This window comes from Colossoma macropomum, unplaced genomic scaffold, assembly GCF_904425465.1.
Source record: "Colossoma macropomum unplaced genomic scaffold, Colossoma_macropomum, whole genome shotgun sequence".
In the NCBI taxonomy this organism is placed as follows: domain Eukaryota; kingdom Metazoa; phylum Chordata; class Actinopteri; order Characiformes; family Serrasalmidae; genus Colossoma; species Colossoma macropomum.
The window spans coordinates 39,155,008-39,174,970 of NW_023494791.1; the positions used below are offsets into that span (position 1 = coordinate 39,155,008).

Consider the following 19,963-nt stretch of genomic DNA (forward strand, 5'->3'; position numbering starts at 1 on the left):
ACAGGCGCTCTTGTGAAGATAGATGGGATAATGACTACCTCCAAAGGGGTAGATATTCTGGCAAAAAACCTGCTGGCCTTTCAAAAAGATGAAGACAAATTTTCTTTTCCAACATGATAACGATTCAAACTCCATCTAAGTCAACCAGGGAATGGTTTAAAAAGTAATAATGTGTTTCATCTTTAAAAATCCATCCTTAAAAAAAGGAACACTGGTGTCTTGGAATTGCCCAGACAGAGCCCAAACCCATAGAGTCGCATAGAAAACTGAAATGACCTGAAGAGGATTGTACAGAGGAGATTGCCCAGCAATCTGAAGGAGCTTGAACTTTTACACCAGAGAGAAATTCAGATGTAAAGACTTAAAGACTTATTGACTTAAAGGGCCCATATCCTACATTTTTTTTCCTTATATTTGATGTTTTGTCTTGAGGTCTACTTGTGATGTTTACTTTTTTATGTACCAATCTTAATTCATTTTCCAACCTCTCTTTATCCTGGCTGTTTTTGTTACTGCGCTTTTAAGATGGATATATGTAAACCTGCAAAAGAAAAACAAACAAAAAAAGGCTGTATGGAAACACTGCTTAAATCTTAAGGACCTAACTGAAATGCAGAAATTTTGAAAAATCGGTGGAATTCCCCTTTAGTTTCTGGCATTACGTAACAAAAACATGTAGTAGCCACTGTAAACTGCTTCTCTTCATTGCCACAGTGAAATGTGAGCCAAAAGTTTTTTTCAGTAAACCAATGTAGGACGACTAGAAGGACCTTTTCCGCTTCTCACGCTAGTTATTTTCATTTTCCCACCCGTATTCCTACAAGCCCCGCCCCTTCCCCCCCGAAGTCCTGAACTGCGGTGAGGCGGGTTTGTCAGAATACGGGTGGGAAAAGAAATAAGCTCACAAAACGCAGGTGACCCCCTCCTTCCCCGCTGCACACACGCCTCCTCTGTCCATTTTGCTGAACTTTGCAACAGAAGTGGACTTCAGACGCAAAGAGACGGTTTATGTGTATTTATTGCAGGATACGTGCGAATTGCTACAGCCGCCGTTGGTGATACTGAGAGTCTGGAGCCAAAATCATGGAGACTTTCGAAAACATGCAGTGAGTAACTGTTAGGCCACAACTTTATACGGGTTTGTGTGACAGACTGAGGAGTTTCTTGTCAGAAAAGATATCTGGAACTGCAAATAAATGTGTGGCCGGCTGGTTTGCTATGACTTTTAACCTACAGGTTTTATTCAATTTTCAGCTGTGGCGAGGCTGCATTGAACCTCGATGCAGAACCGCTGGAGTTTAGCTAGCAAGTCATGCTAACGTTAACGTTAACCGTTACAACTCCAAAACAAAAAACTAAGATTATTGTTGAGCTCCTTAAAACATACAAAGTAGGGTACTGCAGGTGCATGAAGCAAAAAATATATTGCCCTCACACTGTTAAAAATAAGAGGAAGTCTAACAAAAATATGTATTTATTCCGTTTAATAGTTATACAAAAAGCCAGACTAAATCCGAGTAAACGGTCATTAATGCTCATGAAGCAACTCTATTAACTTACTCCATTTTTGAAGACCCCAACAAATTATCCTCACCTGATTCTGCTGGGGCCTTCTTAAAGTGGTAGTACAACAATTAGAAGATATACTTAGTTGCATAGAAAAAATAAACATATCAGAAACCATTTCAAAGTACAATACATTGATCAAAAAACAAAACATAAAATTGTTCTTGAACAAAAAATAAGATTAAGTCCTCATCCATACCTTTGGGATACAAAGATATAGTTCATAAATCCAGAAGGCCTCTCTCTGTAATAATCGTTTAACCTGATCTCCCTCTTTTGTTTGCAACAAAACCCTCTCAACGCCCAAGTAGCGTAGATCTGAAAGTGAACGTTTAGCTGATTCAAAATGACGAGAAACAGGGGATGTATCATCCTGTCTACAAAAGGCACTCATATGTTCAATTATTCTAGTCCACAGATCTTGTCTAGTTTTACCAACATACAATAAGTACAAGGCCACATGATGACATGAACAACGTGTGAATCTACAAGTACCCGTTACAGTACTGAAAGGCTGCACAGAAGCTCAGAAGACTTTAACATTTTTTGTGTTTAGTGAACTTGTTCAGGCATGAAACAGGACATTTTCATTCACTCAGTTTTAATCCTGAAAGACCTTCATAGATCTTAAGCTTGTCACCATTAGTGGTAAGTAGAGTAGCCTAAACCCATACACATGTAAAAGCATTGATAATTTGGTAAAATAATGGCTCAAGTAAAAGTAAAATTACCTTCCCAACTCACAGCATGAGTAGAAGTAAGAAAGTATCAGGTCAAAAAACTACTAAAGTACTGAGTAACTTCTGCAACTGCAGTGGAACGTCTTAGTAAATTCAGCATCTCTCAGCATGAGAACTGGGGTGTAACACTCTATTCTTCTCTTTTTGGGATTCTTTTGGTCTGAAATAAAATGGCTTTTGTCTCCAAAAAAGCAAAATGAAATTAAACACAAAAATGAGTTGGTAACTAAATATGAATGGCAAAAATGTAACCGAGTAAAAAGTAAGTTCCTTTACTCACTAATATACTAATATACTTTTAAGTACAATGATTTGAAAAGACTCAAGAGAGTAAAAATACTCAGGAAAGTAAAAATCCTTAGTTTATAGCTACGATAGGAGGTAGAGCTGTGTTCTGTGTGAAGATTGATAGAAATAGCACTTATACACTAAATATTGCAATGGTTTACATTTATTTAACAATTTTTAGAAGACCAAAAAAAAACCTCTTTAAAACTAACTATTATTTATTGTAGATTTTCTTACTGAAGGCTAGGTCTAGGACAAGGTTAAATAATGAAATCTGAATATAAAATGCATTTGTATGATTGCAAAAATAAGTGATTATGACATGATAACAAGTCTACAAAACTGTAAAATGTAAAAATAAACCCATATCTGGGATCACCCAGCTGTAGTGCATATCTTAATGAGTAAAGTGTATATAAAAATGTTACGACCATCTCTCTTGAACACTTTATTATTCAGTCACTTTCTGACAAGAGCTTCAGACACTCCTCATTTAAAAGGAAAAGCAGTGTGCTCTTATTGTTACTAAATTAGTGTCCATGTGATGTTTTGGTACATAGTTTTGCTCACTTGTCTCTTTACAAATTTCATCTTGTCTTTTCTAGAAAGGCCATTTCCAGTCTTGATCCCTGCAAACTTAAGGTGTTACTGGTCACCTCTCTGGGAATTGGAGGTCTTTTATGCTACTTGGCATTGAGGAAAAAGCCAAAGAAGATCCCAGTTGGAGATGGCTGGTGGAGAGTAGGGGAGAAGCCCCTTACAGAGGACAGGACTATACGTCCTTTTGTTGTGGAGACCTCTGAAGAAATGATACAGGTAGAATAAAGTTACTGCAAAGCTGCACCATGTAAGGTTTGGGTATTTGGAGACCCCTCTGATAAAAATGTGTAATTGCATGCAAAGTGTGCACATTTTGTAATGTCAGTCATGCTTCAGACCTCCTCCCTAAAACGTGGTGAAGGATGTGTCTTTGGAGAATGTGAGTGAATTATCTACTGTTGTCATCATATCTTCATCAGCATAACATTGATTTTGCATTTGAGACCTAAACTTGGAGCCAGACCTGTGGTCCGAAATCCAACCCAACATAAGTCACTTCTAAATAATTTCTTTAGGCTTACAGGGTGACTTTTTTTTTTTTTTAATTTGGATTCAGTAATTCAAATTTTTTTAATGTAACTATTACAGTACTATCAATTTTCTACTACTTCTACAATTTCAGTTTTAACAAAAAATCTTAGTGCAGCTTTAAAGATCTGACTTTTGTAAAACTGTTATGCTGCCTGAAAATGAACAGAGCAAGAGGAGTCTGAAACAAAGACGGCTCATCGGTTGGTTAATTGCTCACATTCAGAAACATTAACCACATTAATCTCTGCTCCCTTCAGGATCTTCACCAACGCATCGACCAAACAAGATACACGGACAGTGTGGAAGATGGCCGGTTCCACTATGGCTTTAACTCTGCCTATCTCAAAAAGGTGGCCAAATACTGGAGGCAAGAGTTTGACTGGGAGAAGCAGGTTAGGGTGCTTAACAAGTACCCTCACTTCAAAACCAACATTGAGGGTGAGCATATTTACATGGTGGCTTGATAGAAGAACATTGTCATAAGACACCATTCTCAGACACCTGTCCCAATCACAGTTAGTGTGAAGTTTAGTGGAAAGTTATTTTTTGTTTATTTGAAAATGGTCATACTGCACATACAATACCACAAGCCTATTGTAACATAGGCCACCGCAGAAGATCTCTGGAAATTTAACATCATTGTTGAACCCATTATATGGGTCTTCTTAGGTTTGGATGTGCACTTCATCCATGTGAAGCCTGTCCAGCGTGCTGGACGGAAGGTTCTGCCTCTCATGATGGTGCATGGTTGGCCTGGTTCCTTCTATGAGTTCTACAGGATCTTGCCTCTGCTCACTGAGACTGAGGGAGACTTTGTCTTTGAGGTCATCTGCCCCTCCATCCCAGGGTATGGCTACTCTGAAGCTCCACATAAACAAGGTAAGACTGTTAGCATACACTGAGGTGCCTGTTTAGAAGGTACACCTACCATATAGCAGCACTTTATTAACAATTTATCTTTAACCAATCCATCAGTGGAAAGGGACCTGCATAGGACCACTGCCTAGATATTGTTGGGTGGTGGACCATTTTCAGGACAGTGGCGATACCAACAGGGTAGTAGCGTGTTAGTAGGTGTATTACTCAGTGTAGTTCTGCATACATACATTCTATGGGTAGAAAATGTCATCCTTGACTAATTTATTTTTCTTTACTTGAGTGCTAGCCATTTAGTTTTTTTTTATTTAAAATATAGATTATTTATTTATTATTACTAGAGTTTTTGTTATTGTTCACTGTTAAATGCAGGTCTGATTAGTACGGAGACATAAACATATGTACACTGTTTCTGTGTACACATCTGTTTATATTTTGTATTTATCTTTTGTCCCTCCCCTTTCGTTTGATTCGTCTTGATTTGCCCTTTCCATATAAAAAAAATAAGTATACAATTCAGAATCAGAATTTTTATTTGCCAAGAACCAGATCTACAAGGCATTTCTTTTGGTGCAGGTGTCAACATAAAACAAAATCCATATAAATAAATATAGAAGTAATGAAGTGCATGTGTAGCTGTTTTAGCAGAAAGATGTCAGAAGGAACCTTCTTTAGGAGCATGATGGCCTTGGGAAAGAAGCTGTGGAGGTAGCGGTTGGTCTGAGTCATAAGAGCTCTCACTCTTGATCTGTGCTGAGATGGAAACCGCTGGAAGAGAGAGTGACCAGGGTGTGAGGGGTCATCCTAGATGCGTAAAGGTCTTTAAAGGTGGACAGCTGGTAGCCATTGTTTTTATCTGCAAATCACACCGTTCGCTGTAGCTTATGCTTGGTGTGCGAGGATGCAGAGCCGAACTAGACAGAAGGAGGATGTTATGATGGATTCTGTTATGCCAGATCTAAAGACTTGTTAGCTCTAAATGCAAACTGCAGAGGATCCTGGAGGGCATCAGTAATGACTTTGAGGTGGTGAAGTCTCTTAAAATGCTTCATGACTATAGAGTTTTGGTTAGGGCAACTAGTCTGTAGTTATTCTTCTGCTTTTTAGAAACTGGTATGATAACAGATGTCTTAAAACAAGCAGGTACAACAGACTGGGTCAGGGACTGATTTAAGAGATCAGCAAGGATGGGAGAAAGCTGTTTAGAACATAGAGTATTGCATGAGAGACAGCCATCAAGAACAGCAGCTTTCCTAATCTTCTGTTTCCTGAAAACACTGCTGACCTGCTGAAAAGTGATGGTGATGGTAGGTGGTGGGGTGGGGATTGGTAGTGGTGTGGAAGTGAGAGCAGATGGGGGTGAGGTGTGAAAAGGCTGCACACAGTGTGTAGCAAACAGACTGAAGCTAGTCTGGGATAAGGGGGGAGATGTCCTTCCTATTTAAAATCTGAGTAAATTATTGATATTGTTATTGAGCTGGTTTAGAAGCAGGGAGTCTTCTGGTTAGAGCTCTTTTCAAATGGAGGAACAGTCATTTGAGGAGAATTGCTGCTGCAGTTTTTCTCTTTTATTTATGTTTGGCAGTTTTGACTGCTTTGTTGAGTGCATACTTTTCCCTTTTTTGTATGCATCACGGTCACCACCCCTATACGGCCACTTTAAGGCCTTTTCCTTGGCTGTGCCCGGTTTCCTGTGCTCATTGGAGAACCAGGGTTTGTTATTGCTGTACATGTAGATAAGCTTTGATGGGAAGTCTCCCCACAGAAGCTTATGTAAGAAGTGACTGCTTCTGTATAGTCATCTAGGTGGTTAATTGCAGATTTGAAGGAGTTCAGACATTCCTTTAAATCCTCTGTGGCAACAAGAGACCATTCTCACTGATTTCACCTCTGGTTTTGTGGTTTTAAGCTCTTATGAAGGGATAAGCGAATGGTAGGAGTTACCAAGTCAGGGACGGGAGCTTGCCTAGTATGTGTCCTTGATGGGGTAGCAGTGGACAAATGTTTTGTCTTCTCTGATGGGGCAGCTGATCAGTTGTTTATATTTTGGTAATTCAGCACTTAAACATAAACCCCATGCATTACAGAGTTAAATTTATCAGGTGAGTAGAATGGCTTGCAACTGAAATCTTAACACACAGTTAAAGCATGATTTTTGGTACTGCAGGATTCACTTGCCTGGATGCTGCACGGATCTTCCATAAGCTGATGGACAGACTGGACTTCGGTGACTATTACGTTCAAGGGGGAGACTGGGGAGCATTCATCACCTGCAGCATGGCCCTGATGAAGCCTGAGTAAACTACATTATTCATAATACATGCTACATGATTGGGTCTGATTGGTTTCCTCTTGCTCCTTCTTTTTGTAGCAGACCTTAAATGAAAAAAGGTGCACTCAGATTTTACAGTCTGTTTTGCATGCGGTATCATATAATATAAATCATAGTTCATATGTTTTATATATCGTGTACTATGAAAAATGTTGGTTATATTTTTGCATATCACTCACCTTTATTTGCCAGCTATTAAAACTTATTTTTGTACAGAGCATATCTTCAAGAGTACTAATTTTACATGCTTTCCCCCCCTCTCTGAAATAAGGTGCATTCGGGGTCTACATCTTAACATGGTCAACGCCAAGGCAGGAGGCACCCTGACTGTCATCTCTCTCCTTGTTGGCCGTTATCTGCCTTTCCTGGTGGGATTCACCAGTGAAGATGTTCGCAGAATCTATCCTTTCATGCAAAAGAATGTGTACGAAATACTACGAGAATCTGGCTACATGCACATCCAAGCCACCAAACCCGATACTGCAGGTATGATGCTGTGTCATAATTGGTCTAGCCTGCGAACATCAGAATCAGAAAGTGGGTCTGAGGCTGGCTTTACATGGTAGTAGGATGTTGTGAGTTGCTGGCAACATAATTTCCATGCAGCTTGACCGTTACATGAAAGCAAGGCAAGTTTACTTATGTAGTACCTTTTATAGACTGCGGTCATTCAAAAGGCTTTACAAATAAAAATACAAAGATAATTCATATTAAAATTTAAAAAAATTGTAGGAGCATGATCAAAACATGATTAAACAAAAGATTTAAAAGAGAAGAAATTAAACATTTAAAGATCTAATTACAAATTAAATTAGGATAATGGAGAGGCGTTACGGGATAAAAGTGCAGCAGAGCTAACAGTGTTTTAAACAGAGATGAAAGCTGCTCAAATAGGCTGAAATAATTTTCAGCCAGGATTTAAAAGTGTCTAGTGTCGGGGCTTTTCAAATACTCTCTGTCAACAGGTTCCATTTAAGACTAAGATTTTGAATGCTACTTCATGTTTAGTCTTTACCTTAGGCAGGACTAAATGACTAGTTCCTAATGATTTGAGAATTCAGCTCAGCTCATATCGCTGCAGCATATCAGATCAGTACACTGGTCCTACACCATTAAGCGATTTATAGACCAGTAATAGTACCTTAAAGTCTGTTCTGTAACATACCGGTAGCCAGTGCAGGGATTTAAGATTGGGGCTGATGTGTTTCCTTTTTTTACTCCTAGTAAATGTAAAAGACCATTACACTACTCAATCCTGCTAGAAATAAAGGTGTAGATGAGTTTCTCCAGGTCAGGTTTGGTCAGAAAATTTCAAATCTTGTGGATGTTCTTAAGGTGATAAAAAGCTGATTTAGTTACTGCGTTGAAATGACTCCTAAAACTGAGATCACAGTCAATTAATACACAAAGGTTACATGCTAGTTCTTTCAATTTTAGGGACCTTTATTCTAGATAGGCAGCCTGTCTGTGCTGAATAAAATAATCTTTGTTTCATTTTTTTATTCAACTGTAGGAAGTTTTAACCCCATTTAGCTAGTGATGTGGTCAAGACACTTCCAAAGTGAGGGTGACCATAGATGTTTGGGGAGAGGGCCAAGTAAATCTGAGTGTGATTTGCATAGCTGTGGTAAGATATCCCATAGTCTTGTAGGTTTTGACCAAGAGGTCCCTGGGGGATCTCACATGTCACTGCCATGCTCTTAGAAACATTATTTTCTATTTTGACAAAGTAGTTCCTTCTTTGCAAGTATAAACTTAACCATTTAGGACAGTACCTGAGAGTCCAACCCAGTTCTCAAGTCTATGTATAAGAAATTGAAACACATTCTTTCAAAAGTTGGTTGGTAATCTGTAAAACTGCAAGTGGATGATTTGAGATGGCTCAAAATTTAATTATAATAGTCCTAATCTGAAACGTTGACCATGATATCTTTACATGGTGATGGAGGGGACACGGGCTTATTGGTGGATGAAGACATACCAATGGGTTGTCTGATATTACACATTTTAGTGTCAAAGTATGCAAACGTATTACATCTCACTTGATACTAATTCAGGGGTCATATATATAGGTGACTGTGTTAGTTTGTCAATCATATTGAAGAGTATTTTTCTATTGTTAATGTTATTGTTGATAATTCTGGAGAAGAGGGATTGTCTAGCTTTGCACATTACTGTATTGCCATCACATAGCCTATCTTTGAATATTTCTTTGTGGATCTGAAGTTTGGTTTTATGCCATCTGCGTTCAGCCTTCCTGCATTTTCTCTTTTGGAGTTGAACTGCAGTAGCATTCCTCCATGGTGCTTTCTGTTGGCAAGACATAGTTTCAACTTTAACTGGTGCAATCTCACCCATAAACCTAACGTTTGTTGAGTTAAAGCTATCCAGCTTCAGATGGTTTGCATGGTGCTGAGCACATTGTGTTCATGAAAACAGTAGCTGTCCTGCCATTTATAAACTTTTTCTTCTTTCTCTTGTGTGTCGTGAGGTCCACATTTCAAAGAAAACACAGTAATGATCTGACAAAGCAACATCCTTCACTACTAGTAGTATTCTTGGTACCCCTTTCAGAACTGCACAACTTCTGTGCTTTGTGCCAAACAATGTGACTCACATTTTACATATTACAGATACCTTATTGGATACATTCACATTATCTGACATGTACTCCCTGTTCTTTCTGTTTCTGTACTGGACTGGGAGAAATTGCAGGCACACAGGGTCTGAGCTTGTTTAGAAAGCATGTACTGCTGACATCATCACTGTAGCAGCACAGACCCTTAAAGTATCAGTTTGCTGAACTACTTGAATATGTAGTGACCTTCTCTTTCAGTGGAAGAGCTCCTAGTGGGTGGAGCTCCTGCTGACTGTGAGGTACAGAGCGAAGCTGCCTTTGTGATGGTTGAGGAGCTTTTCTCTTTCTTTAACGTGTTACAGGTGTTTGGGAAGCTTGACTCTTCTTCTTCCCCTGGCCTGGCTCTGTGTGTCTCTTGCCCACTGCTGTGTTAAGCCCCCTACCCGCTGTCTGCCGCCAACACTCCCACACCCTAATACTCCTCGTACAGCTCAGGAATGCCAGTTCTTGTCATCCGATAACAAGCTCTGAAAACTTGTTTCCAAAACTGTCATTTTTTGTAGAAGTCTAACAATTTTGACAGCACCTGTGTTTTGAAACCTGAAGAGGAATTTTGTAAGTTTCTTGTTTGGTAGCCAACAGGAACTATTCTAATGTCTATAGCATTTCTCTAAAAAGTATAAAAAATATCCACTTTTACCTTTGTACTGCTCTTGACTTGTCTGTTTTGTGAGCTTACACACTGTAGCTGGAAAAAATAAGAAACTTCACAAATTAAAGGACAGAAAGACAGCAGAGCTCAGCAGAAAAGCATCTCAACAGCAAAGAAACAGCAACCATTTAAAAACAAAGTTGCATGCAACACAGGTACTCCCTTTGAGAGCCATGTTGGCAGCTCATATTTTTGGAGATTGTTCTCATTATAGTCATCTGCACCCAAATTACATATTTGCACAATTTTCATTTTCAGCTGCCTAATTAAGCATTTTCTGTTTTATTTTCACATCCATTGATCCAGTGAAATCAATAGTTTGAAAGTCTGTTGTTTGCTATGATTACATGATGCTTTTGCAACTGTTTCAATTGAGTTGTAGGATGCTTTGTACAACTCAAGTGCAATTTAGTTTCATGTGAGTTTCAAGCAACTATTGTTGAATGAAAGTTTTACCACAAAGCCAGCCTAAAATGGGTCTAAACAATTTTAACAGTAACAGAGATGAATTGGTTCATACAGTAATTCCTCTGTTAACTCTGTGGAGTTTGTCTCCCCTCACAGGCTGTGGGTTAAATGACTCTCCAGTTGGCCTGGCTGCATACATCCTGGAGAAGTTCAGTACCTGGACTGATTATAAGAACAGGGACCTTGAAGATGGGGGTTTAGAGAGGTAAAGAAAAAATTAATCATAAATGTATATGGTGGGTAGTAAGTAGTTAACATTGAGTCACCCAAGTAAATCAGTAAAAATCAGATTACTTTCTTCACAAATATATTTGAGTAGTAGGTTAGAAGAATAATACTGTCATGTAAATGCTCAGTACTACTAGATGGGTCAACAAGATTAAGTTCTGTATATACATTATGGTCAAACATGTATTATTAATGTGTAATAAAGTAATAGGGTGAAATTTCCTGTTAATTGTGAGTCTTTGTTCTGCCATAGAAAGTTCAGTTTGGATGACCTCCTGACCAACATCATGATCTACTGGACTACAGGCTCCATCATCCCATCCATGCGCTTCTACAAAGAGAACATGGGTGCAAACTTTCAAAAAAGCATGGACAATACGTAAGTTGACCTCTTAGCAATACTTACTGTGCATACTTTTAGTTGGTTGTATCCTTAAAATGATAGAGTTTTACTTTACTCAAATGTATATTCCCAAAACCCCAAAGAAATAGTTCTTTATTCATATATAATTTGCTGTTTTGTTAATGCTTTTGAATTTATATAATAATGATGATAATCATTATATTGGGAAAGAGAACTAAGATAACTAGAGGACTGAAATAAATTCACTGTTGATCTACTGCGATTCAAACTATTTCAACGCATCAGTGATTACTTGTGCAGGAGACCGAAGGGAACAAACGTTTTAATCACTGTTTCTCATTTTTCTTTTTTTCCCGCTCCACAACTTTTAGCTATGCACTGAACTTTAGTCCATTTTCTATAGATAGCAGTATGTCATGCTGTAAAAGGTACATAAGCAAGTCCGCTTTAGATTACTTTAAAAGTTAGTTAAGTGATAAGGCAGGCAGGTTGTTTGTACATTGCTGATTAGTGGGGTACATGCAACCATTACTTCATGACTATATTAGCTAAGTCAGCAACAAAACTAAAGAAGCAAACTCCAGACACCAGTCGTGTCTCAGTAAGAGAGACTGGGCAAGATTTGACTATTGTTTAAAATTTTCAGTTGAAAAATTTAAATGTTTTTGGTTGTACTAGGTTTTTTCCACACTCTGAACACAAGTTAACAGATTTTTCATTATAGATTTTTTGACTTTGCAAATCTTTCATTTTCAGAAACACCTGACTGATGTCTGTATTTTGTATTCCCAGAACAAAAATCTATGTACCTACGGGATTGGCAGCGTTTCCCCATGAGCTGTTGCACTGTCCCAGGGTCTGGGCCCGCTCAAGGTTCACAGACATCCGCTCCTACACCTACATGCCGCGAGGGGGACACTTCGCAGCCTTTGAGGAACCTGTGCTGCTGGCCCAGGACTTGTTGCAGTTTGTGAAGAAAGTGGAGAGCAAGAAGCCTAAATAACTACTGCATTCCAGTGCCTTTTGACATACATACACTACTTTAAAGAGAAATGGAGAAAAATCTGAGAACAAACAAGTAATATAACTGTTAATTTTACAGATAATTTGAGACAAACTAAATGGGGAAGTATACCTTATAATCACACTGCATTTATACATATATTAGAGCACTGCTATTATATCCATGGCTGATTTGGTGATGAACAATATGTCCAAAAGTTTGTAGACACCTACTTATTTGTTCTGAAATCAAAGGTGTAAATACGTAGTTTGTCCCTTTTTGCTGCAGTAACAGTCTCTACTCTTATAGGAAGGCTTTACACTGGACGTTGGAAGATTGCTGTGAGGATTTGATTGCATTCAGCCACAATAGCATTAGTGAGATCAGGTACTGATGTCCGATGAGTAGCTCTGGATCACCCTAGCTCATCTCAAAGGTATTGGATGGAGCTCCATGACTCCAGGGAATGCAGTTTCACTGCTGCACAGCCCAATACTGGGGGGCTTTATACCCCTCTAGACAACATTTGGCATTGAGCATAATGACCTTAGGCTCGTGTAGCTGCTCGAGGGTGTGCCCTTATATTGTATGCTTTACTATAAAGATTATACAAGTTATGTGTAAGCAAATGAACACTTGTCATCAATAGGTGTACCTTAAAAGGCCCATTTTCTGTTTTGTGTATTTTTTTATTAATTTTTTTTGTATGAAAAGCACACAGTTCCTTTTTTTTACTTGACCGTTTTTCAGCCCCTCTTTATCCTTAGATAACTAACTAGATTCACTAAACAGGTTGTTTTTGTTACTCTTGTCTTTAAGACTGTTATATGTACGTGATCTTTGTTCTGATTGGCTGCTCTATTTTGCCTTTTTTATAAAAAGCAGTCAGCATTGAAATACTGCTTAGAACTTCAACATGAATAGGTTGAGCTAAACCGCTGTGTGAATAATTAAACATATCTAAACGCTTGTTTTTTTGTGACCTCACAAAAGGGGACTATTCAAAACAGGCTGTTTTTGCGGCTTTGTTTCCATATAAGTACTGTATATGCTGGGGAGGGAATGCCAAAGTTGACATTTTGACAGTGTTTACATACCAGATCAAACCATGTTAATAAAATAAATGAGTAGTAAAAATTGTTTTTTTTGGTTGAGTGTTCAGAATTGCTGAATTCATTAATCAATTACTAAGAGGGTCTGTACACTTTTGGACATGTTGTGTAATGATGTAAAAATATGGCTTATTGTGCACAACTGATAAATCTATATAACCAGATTTTAGTACTTTGTCTTTCAAAAACAATTTAATAGAAAATGAAAGAGACAGATGATACTTGACACATGTATAAAAGTCAAACAATCAGTATAAAATCAAAACTGAGGGAATTCATTGAGAAATAATTCAGTTTTGCTGACCACATAATTTCTTTTTTTTTTTAAATGGGAAGATGAACATATTGAAAATGCATCCATCCATGTTATGTATTTCTTCATAATAAAATGTAACTAAAATGAAATGACAAAAGTAAATGACGTTCATACTGAGTGTTCGTCACCTGAGGTGAATTAATAGTTTGATTAAATTCAGTTCCTGAATGAAGCGTGTAAAACTGACTCAAATGAAATCCCTGAGGATGGAGTTAGGTGTTATATGGTGGAGCCCTGAACCCTTATTGTATACCATGCATACACTCTTAAAAACAGAGGTGTGATTCCACAAGAACCACTTTTGAATGTTTTTTTAAGAATCATTTTAGTAAATTTGTGTGAGTGTTACAAACCCTTTTAAAGTCTGAAAAACCTCCATATAATGTCAGTGTTCTTGGATAAACCCTTCAAATGGTATAGAACCTTTACATATGTGGAGATTCTTTAATCTTCAAAAAGGTTCTCTACCTTCACATCATTTACCAAAACATTTCTCTAAAAGACCCACCCGTTGAAAGGTTTAGGGAACGAAAAGTGGTTCTTCTGTGGTATCACTCCAAAGCACCTTTTCTATTAAAAATGATGGGCTTCCATCGAGTTCCCTGTCATTTACAGAAGCCCTTTACAGTCACTGGAGCCTGAAACCATATATAATCTTCCCAGTCTCTGGTGGCTGCCTTTGACTGCCCACTTAATGAAGTGTCGCAGGCTAATGAAATGACTTGCTTCTTCACCCTTGTGGGAACTTTGAAGTCAACCTTTGGCTTAAACCATGCTACGCCACAGTCCCGGTGGGCAAGGGCCATGACTGTAGTGGCCATGAGGCGCACGGGTTTTACGTCAGATAACAAGTCGGCCACAAACAGAGTGCGGAAAAGCTGCCTCAGACATGAAGACGTCCTCAAAGTCCTCTCGCCACCTCCCACGACCAAAGCCTCCATGTTGACCTCATACAGCTCAGTGGGAAGGACTGTAGATCCGCCCAGCATGAAGAGCACTCGTGGCACGTGGCTGAGGGAGAAAAGAGCCTCTAGATTACCCAGCACGTCGTCTAGCTCCTGCAGTGTCCGCTGGCATCGTTGCCAATTCAGGCCTCCAGACATTTTGGTAGCTTTCTTGACTACGGCTTCCTCAGACTTTATGGAAAGAGGAATTAAGTTACAGTCAGAAAGATCAGAAAGTCATTTCTATTAATAAATACATAGAGCATGCAAAGTGCTACAGAAAAGATCTGCAAGACATTGACAGAATTTTTTTTGAAGGTTTTAAGGGAATGTTACTTCAAAACTTTTAGCCTGAAGTGTAGGTTTATCCAAAATACCATAATCTCATGCTTCCAATTATATTAGTTGCAGGGCACCTATTCAGGACCACATCTGGAGTCTAACTGGAGTGCATGCCTTAACTAGATGTTTTTAAATTTATTTTAGAGAGGACACAAAAAGGAATTCCAGACCAATGAGATAACAACAAATAACACGTGCGTTATTATGGCCGATGCAAATCGAGGTGCGCCGAAATTAAAATTTTTGTCTTAAATCGAAACTCGGGGCCCACTGGGTCGAAACCCCCCCCCCTAAAAAAAAAAAAATCCCTGAACCTACCTTACCTGTTATTATATGTAGGCTATATGTGCCACGATACCCAATAACCTCAACAACAGGTTATCCAAAGAAATTAATTCTATTAATTTTTAGTTTTGCTGTATTCTGCATGTTGACCAAAATGTTGCATTTTCAAGTGATTTATCAAACCTGTAGTAGTTCTTAAGTATTGTACCCCTTCCTGATACTCTGCATGAAGAGAGATCATAAATTGCTTGTCTAATGTCCCCCACTGACGTTTTGTTTGCAAATTTGTCAGCTTCTTTAAGTGAACTTTGGGAGCTGACTTGTGTTGAAGAGCCATTTATATTCGATTGACTCACCTGTGTATAGACTGAGCAGCATTGGCAGATTGCTCGTTATGATAATGATAACATGTAGTGCAGCGGTCACCAACCCTCCTCCTGGAAATTTACTTTCCTGTGAAGTTTAATTATTACCTACTACCTGGGGGGTAGATGTCCTCAGAACAAGGATCTACCTATTAGTAATTATTAGTTAGAAGGAATAATGTGTTTAACAGTTAATCTGATTTGGAATGCCATCAACTCGGCTCCACATGGCGTATTTTTACTGTTCATTCACTGCTGCTCAAACTATTTAAACATATCTGCGCTGACAGACAGGAAACAGACAGCATTTTCAGTCACAGTTTCTAATTTTCATTAACGTTCCGATTATTAGAAAGAAGTGTTTTCCATCCAAAATTTTCAGCTTTTTCCTCTTTTGTAGAAAAAAACAATTTTCAGTGGTCAAAGTTTTGGTGCATCTCTAGTTAATATTGTTACTCTCCTGTCCCCATGGGGCCAGACATGATCTCACCTCTGGGGACAACTTGTTAAACGTGCTAAACTGCAGTGAAATCTGCTGCTAACAAACCAGCCCCCAAACTCCTCTAGTCAGTGTTCTTTTAACATGCAGAGCAATCAATAACACAAGCCAAACAAGCTAGCTAGTGAAATGCAACTGTTAGCTTATGGAACTGCTTTTTCCTTACACGTTGTAATGCTCATTTTAGCATGCGTAATCTGTGATATCTGCGCCTGCGACACACATTTGTATACTTCACTGGAGTTTTTTTGTCAGCAATGCTAACTTCTGTTACATCCATACGCTAAGCACAGTCTTCTTGTCTGTTCACAAGCCCAGTCAAAAAAGAAAGAGTTCCTAAGGCACTTGTGTGCTTTTTTGCTAGTGTCCTACTACCCAAAACCCTGATACTGATAGGTTCTCTTTGATTTTTAAAACAGAAAACATCCTTCTACTTTCAAAAATGAAAGGAAACATCTGCATAAATAGCTAGAAACAGGTTTCATTTTTAACCATTTAGCTCTGCCCTCTAGCGTCTGCAGTCATTTTTCCTTTACAATGGGAAACATACAAACTGACCAGGCTTCCCATAAACTGCCTCTGCCACTACTTTGAGCTCTGTCTTCTCTGTCTGGTTGTATTGAACTGTTTAGGAATTTCACACTCCGTTCATCCCCTCCTTAAGTCTAGTACATTTGCCCCAGCATTCCTCATGGTTCTCCACAGACATTCTTGCAATTAGATTACGTCTGGCCATGCGAGACTAGGTGATGGACTACCTATTCTGTTTGATCTAAGTTCTAATGAGGGAACTCCTACCTGTACAGATGTGTGCTGCTGTTTTTGGAAGAACACCATCTGGTCATAGGTCATGGGCAGCTGTTGTCGCTGATACAGGACACACTTGAGAAGCTCACAGACGAACCTACAGCAGCCGTCTTGCGTCACGCTCCCGGGAAACACCACGTCCATGCGTCCTTCCTCTCTGCCTTTTCTTGCAATCTCCTCGTCATCACATGTAGCCTGCCAGGCAGACGTCGTCCTACATTCAGAATCCTCCTGCCTGGCCAAAGGAGGGAGTGGAGCATCTGTATGCAGGGTAGCCTTGAAGTACCAATTGATGATGACATTGAATCTGATTAGAGCAGGGAAATCACCATACTGTGCTGAACTCCAGCCCTGCAGGACCAGAGCTGAGCTGCAGCCCAGTATCTACACAGAGTTATCATTTTATCAGAAACATGTAGGTGCACTTTTTAAGTATACAATTACTGACTCTAGGCTACCTGCTGTCAGTCCCCTCAACCCTGTTTATTAATAGAAAGGGGCACTACAGGACCAATGCTGACCAGATATTATTTAGGTGATGATTCATTCTTAGCACAATAGTGACACTGACTTGGTGGTATAAGAATGTGTTGTGCTGGTACAAGAGTATTAGGCACAACAGTGTTCCTGGGGTCTTTTAAACCATGGCTATAGTAAACATGATTTGACTTACCAGAAAGTCATCTAATCCCCTTAGACCATCTAATCATCCAGTGATCAAACAAACCTATGTTTATGCCACAGACCCCAGAGATGTACCCTGGAGAGTTCAGATCCAGTATACTTGACTATTATTCAGAGGCTCCTGAAGGCTTTCATTACCTGGATCAGATGTGTTAGACTAGAGCTGGAGTTAAACTCTGCAGGGTGATAGATCTCCAGGTCCACCCCTGCTGTAAACAATGTGCCAAATTCTGTATTATGCTTTTAAATTTGTATTTTAGTAAAAAATAGCGTAGTTATAAAATATCTAAAACTCAAATTGAGAACTTTTTGTATACGGTTTGTTTTTTTGCCCTTGGCCTACCACAAACACTGCACTTTTGCCCCATGAGACAAAAAAGTTTGGGAACCCTTGCTCTAGCCCTTCATCCATGGTCGGCCTCTACCCACAGGACCACTGTTGGCTGTATACTTTTGATTAGCAGACTATTCTGAATCCAGCAATGACCCTGAAATGTTTAACTCCCCAGCAACAGTACGTATGCATATCAACAGAGGGGCTGGAGACGCTAACTGAATACCAGGGCTCTTCAGCTCCAGTGCTGGAGGATCGATGTCTAGCAGAGTTTGGTGATTTTGGTCAAACAGACCTACTAAACCTGGTAATTAACCAGGTATGTCTGAGCAGGGAAATCAGACTGTGCTGGACACCAGCCATCCAGGATCAGAGCTGAAGAGCCTCATTGTACACGAAGTGGTCTAACATGGTAGGTGTACTTAATAAAGGCAACTCCGTGCACATTAAAAGGGGAACTCCACCTATTTTTCAAAAATTTTACACATTTAGACGGTTAAGATGTAAAATCATTCAGAGTGGTTTGGTGTGAAATGCTGCCTGCTGGAGAAACTTACAGAGTCAGAAATGTTCACAGTGGTGGTGACAGGAACTATATGTAAAAGCTCCCTCACAGTGAGTTATTACATGAAGTGGTTAGGCAGCCTGATGTCTGAGACACTGTTTTATGATAATTTTGTGATAAAGTTTTGGCTTAAAATGTATTTTATTTGATTTATTATGCAGGGCTATGTAAGGCAAAACAGTCCCCCAAAAAACTTTTTTTTATCATTCACTGGTGGGTTTGCATGTTAGGCAAAATAGCTATATTTGTGTTATAGACATCACAACCCCTGGTCGCTATCCCCACCACAGCAGACAAATCTGAGTCTAAGTTTCTCTACAACGAAGCATTTCACATCAAACCACTCTGACTGACTCTGTTTATATCTCAAGAATTGAATTATTTAGAAGTTTTAAATACTTTGTGGTCATGCGTGTCATATAAGTTAAATCTCATAAGGGCAAGAAAGAAACAACTGGTGTCAACACTGAATTAGGCCAATAGTTCACAGTCCTTTTCCTTGAGTACAGCTGCCTGCTCACAGCTCAGTATTTACTCTAAACACAGCCAGCAGAATTCAGGAGAGGCTCATGATTTAAAGGGGTGCTGCGAGTCGGGACTCTGAATGAACAGACACTGAATTACTGAATTAACATTACACCACAAGACAATGAATAATTCACTGCCCTCAGTTACGGTCGCAGCGGTTGGTTTAGCACGGCTTTCCACATGTCTGACAACCATGAGGTGAGCTACACAGGCAAAATAAAACACCCGCTGGAAGCCTCACTTGTTTCCAGTCGACTCTCTGCTGATGACCCAGAAACTCCTGCAGAGCTGCTGCAGTTCTCCTCCTCCTCCTCGCCCTCCGCTTGCTCTGATTCTTCATTTCCATCAGCAGCCGGCAGCTGGATCTCATCACCGTTCACTGTAACCCCGCCGGAGCTCGCAGGTGAGAGCGGACACACTTCTGCCCCTAAATCTGCTGGACTCTCCGAATGGACGCAGCACAAACTGCCCTGTTCACTCGCGAGAGTGGTCTCTTTGTTCGGGTCACTACACTGGACCAACCTTTCACCGCAGCCACCGGTCAGCTCGCTGTTTTTAATGAGAGTCATGACTTTACTCTCTTTCCCTTCTTTCCTCAGCGCTGCCTCCATTTCTCGCAGTTTGAATTGAATTTCCCTCGGCGGTGCATCATGGGAAACAAACGAGAATTTTTTTTTTTACTTTATTTCAAGCGACTTCGTGCTGTGTATACGGCCTAATGCATAGATCAAATAAAGATTTACCTATGAAAATGTATTTTTAAAAAATGACGTTTAAATAAAAGTAATATTTAAAGCTTACACGTCACGTGATCAAAAGATTAACGTCACGACCGGAAGCTTGTGTGGCTATACATTTCTGCTGCAGATTTTTAAATACTCGGATTCTGTGTGGTT

The 19,963-nt window shown here is 39.4% G+C and overlaps 2 protein-coding genes across 2 annotated transcripts; one reads left to right on the forward strand and one right to left on the reverse strand.

The window, feature by feature from the left end:
- The first annotated feature begins 914 nt into the window (after positions 1 to 914).
- Positions 915 to 13,813, forward strand: LOC118810915 (epoxide hydrolase 1-like). The gene is made up of 9 exons (XM_036575069.1): positions 915 to 1,106; positions 3,200 to 3,410; positions 3,983 to 4,163; positions 4,395 to 4,604; positions 6,769 to 6,898; positions 7,205 to 7,419; positions 10,788 to 10,896; positions 11,173 to 11,298; positions 12,076 to 13,813. Exons 1-9 carry the CDS (start codon positions 1,084 to 1,086, stop codon positions 12,284 to 12,286), a joined length of 1,416 nt encoding a protein of 471 aa, XP_036430962.1. The 5' UTR covers positions 915 to 1,083; the 3' UTR covers positions 12,287 to 13,813.
- On the reverse strand, positions 12,955 to 19,773 carry LOC118810916 (MAD2L1 binding protein). Its single transcript, XM_036575070.1, has 3 exons — positions 19,309 to 19,773; positions 16,948 to 17,232; positions 12,955 to 14,850 (listed from the first exon to the last, which is right to left on the reverse strand). The coding sequence occupies exons 1-3, from the start codon at positions 19,435 to 19,437 to the stop codon at positions 14,320 to 14,322; spliced, it is 945 nt and encodes a 314-aa protein (XP_036430963.1). The 5' UTR covers positions 19,438 to 19,773; the 3' UTR covers positions 12,955 to 14,319.
- Positions 19,774 to 19,963: the final 190 nt, after the last annotated feature.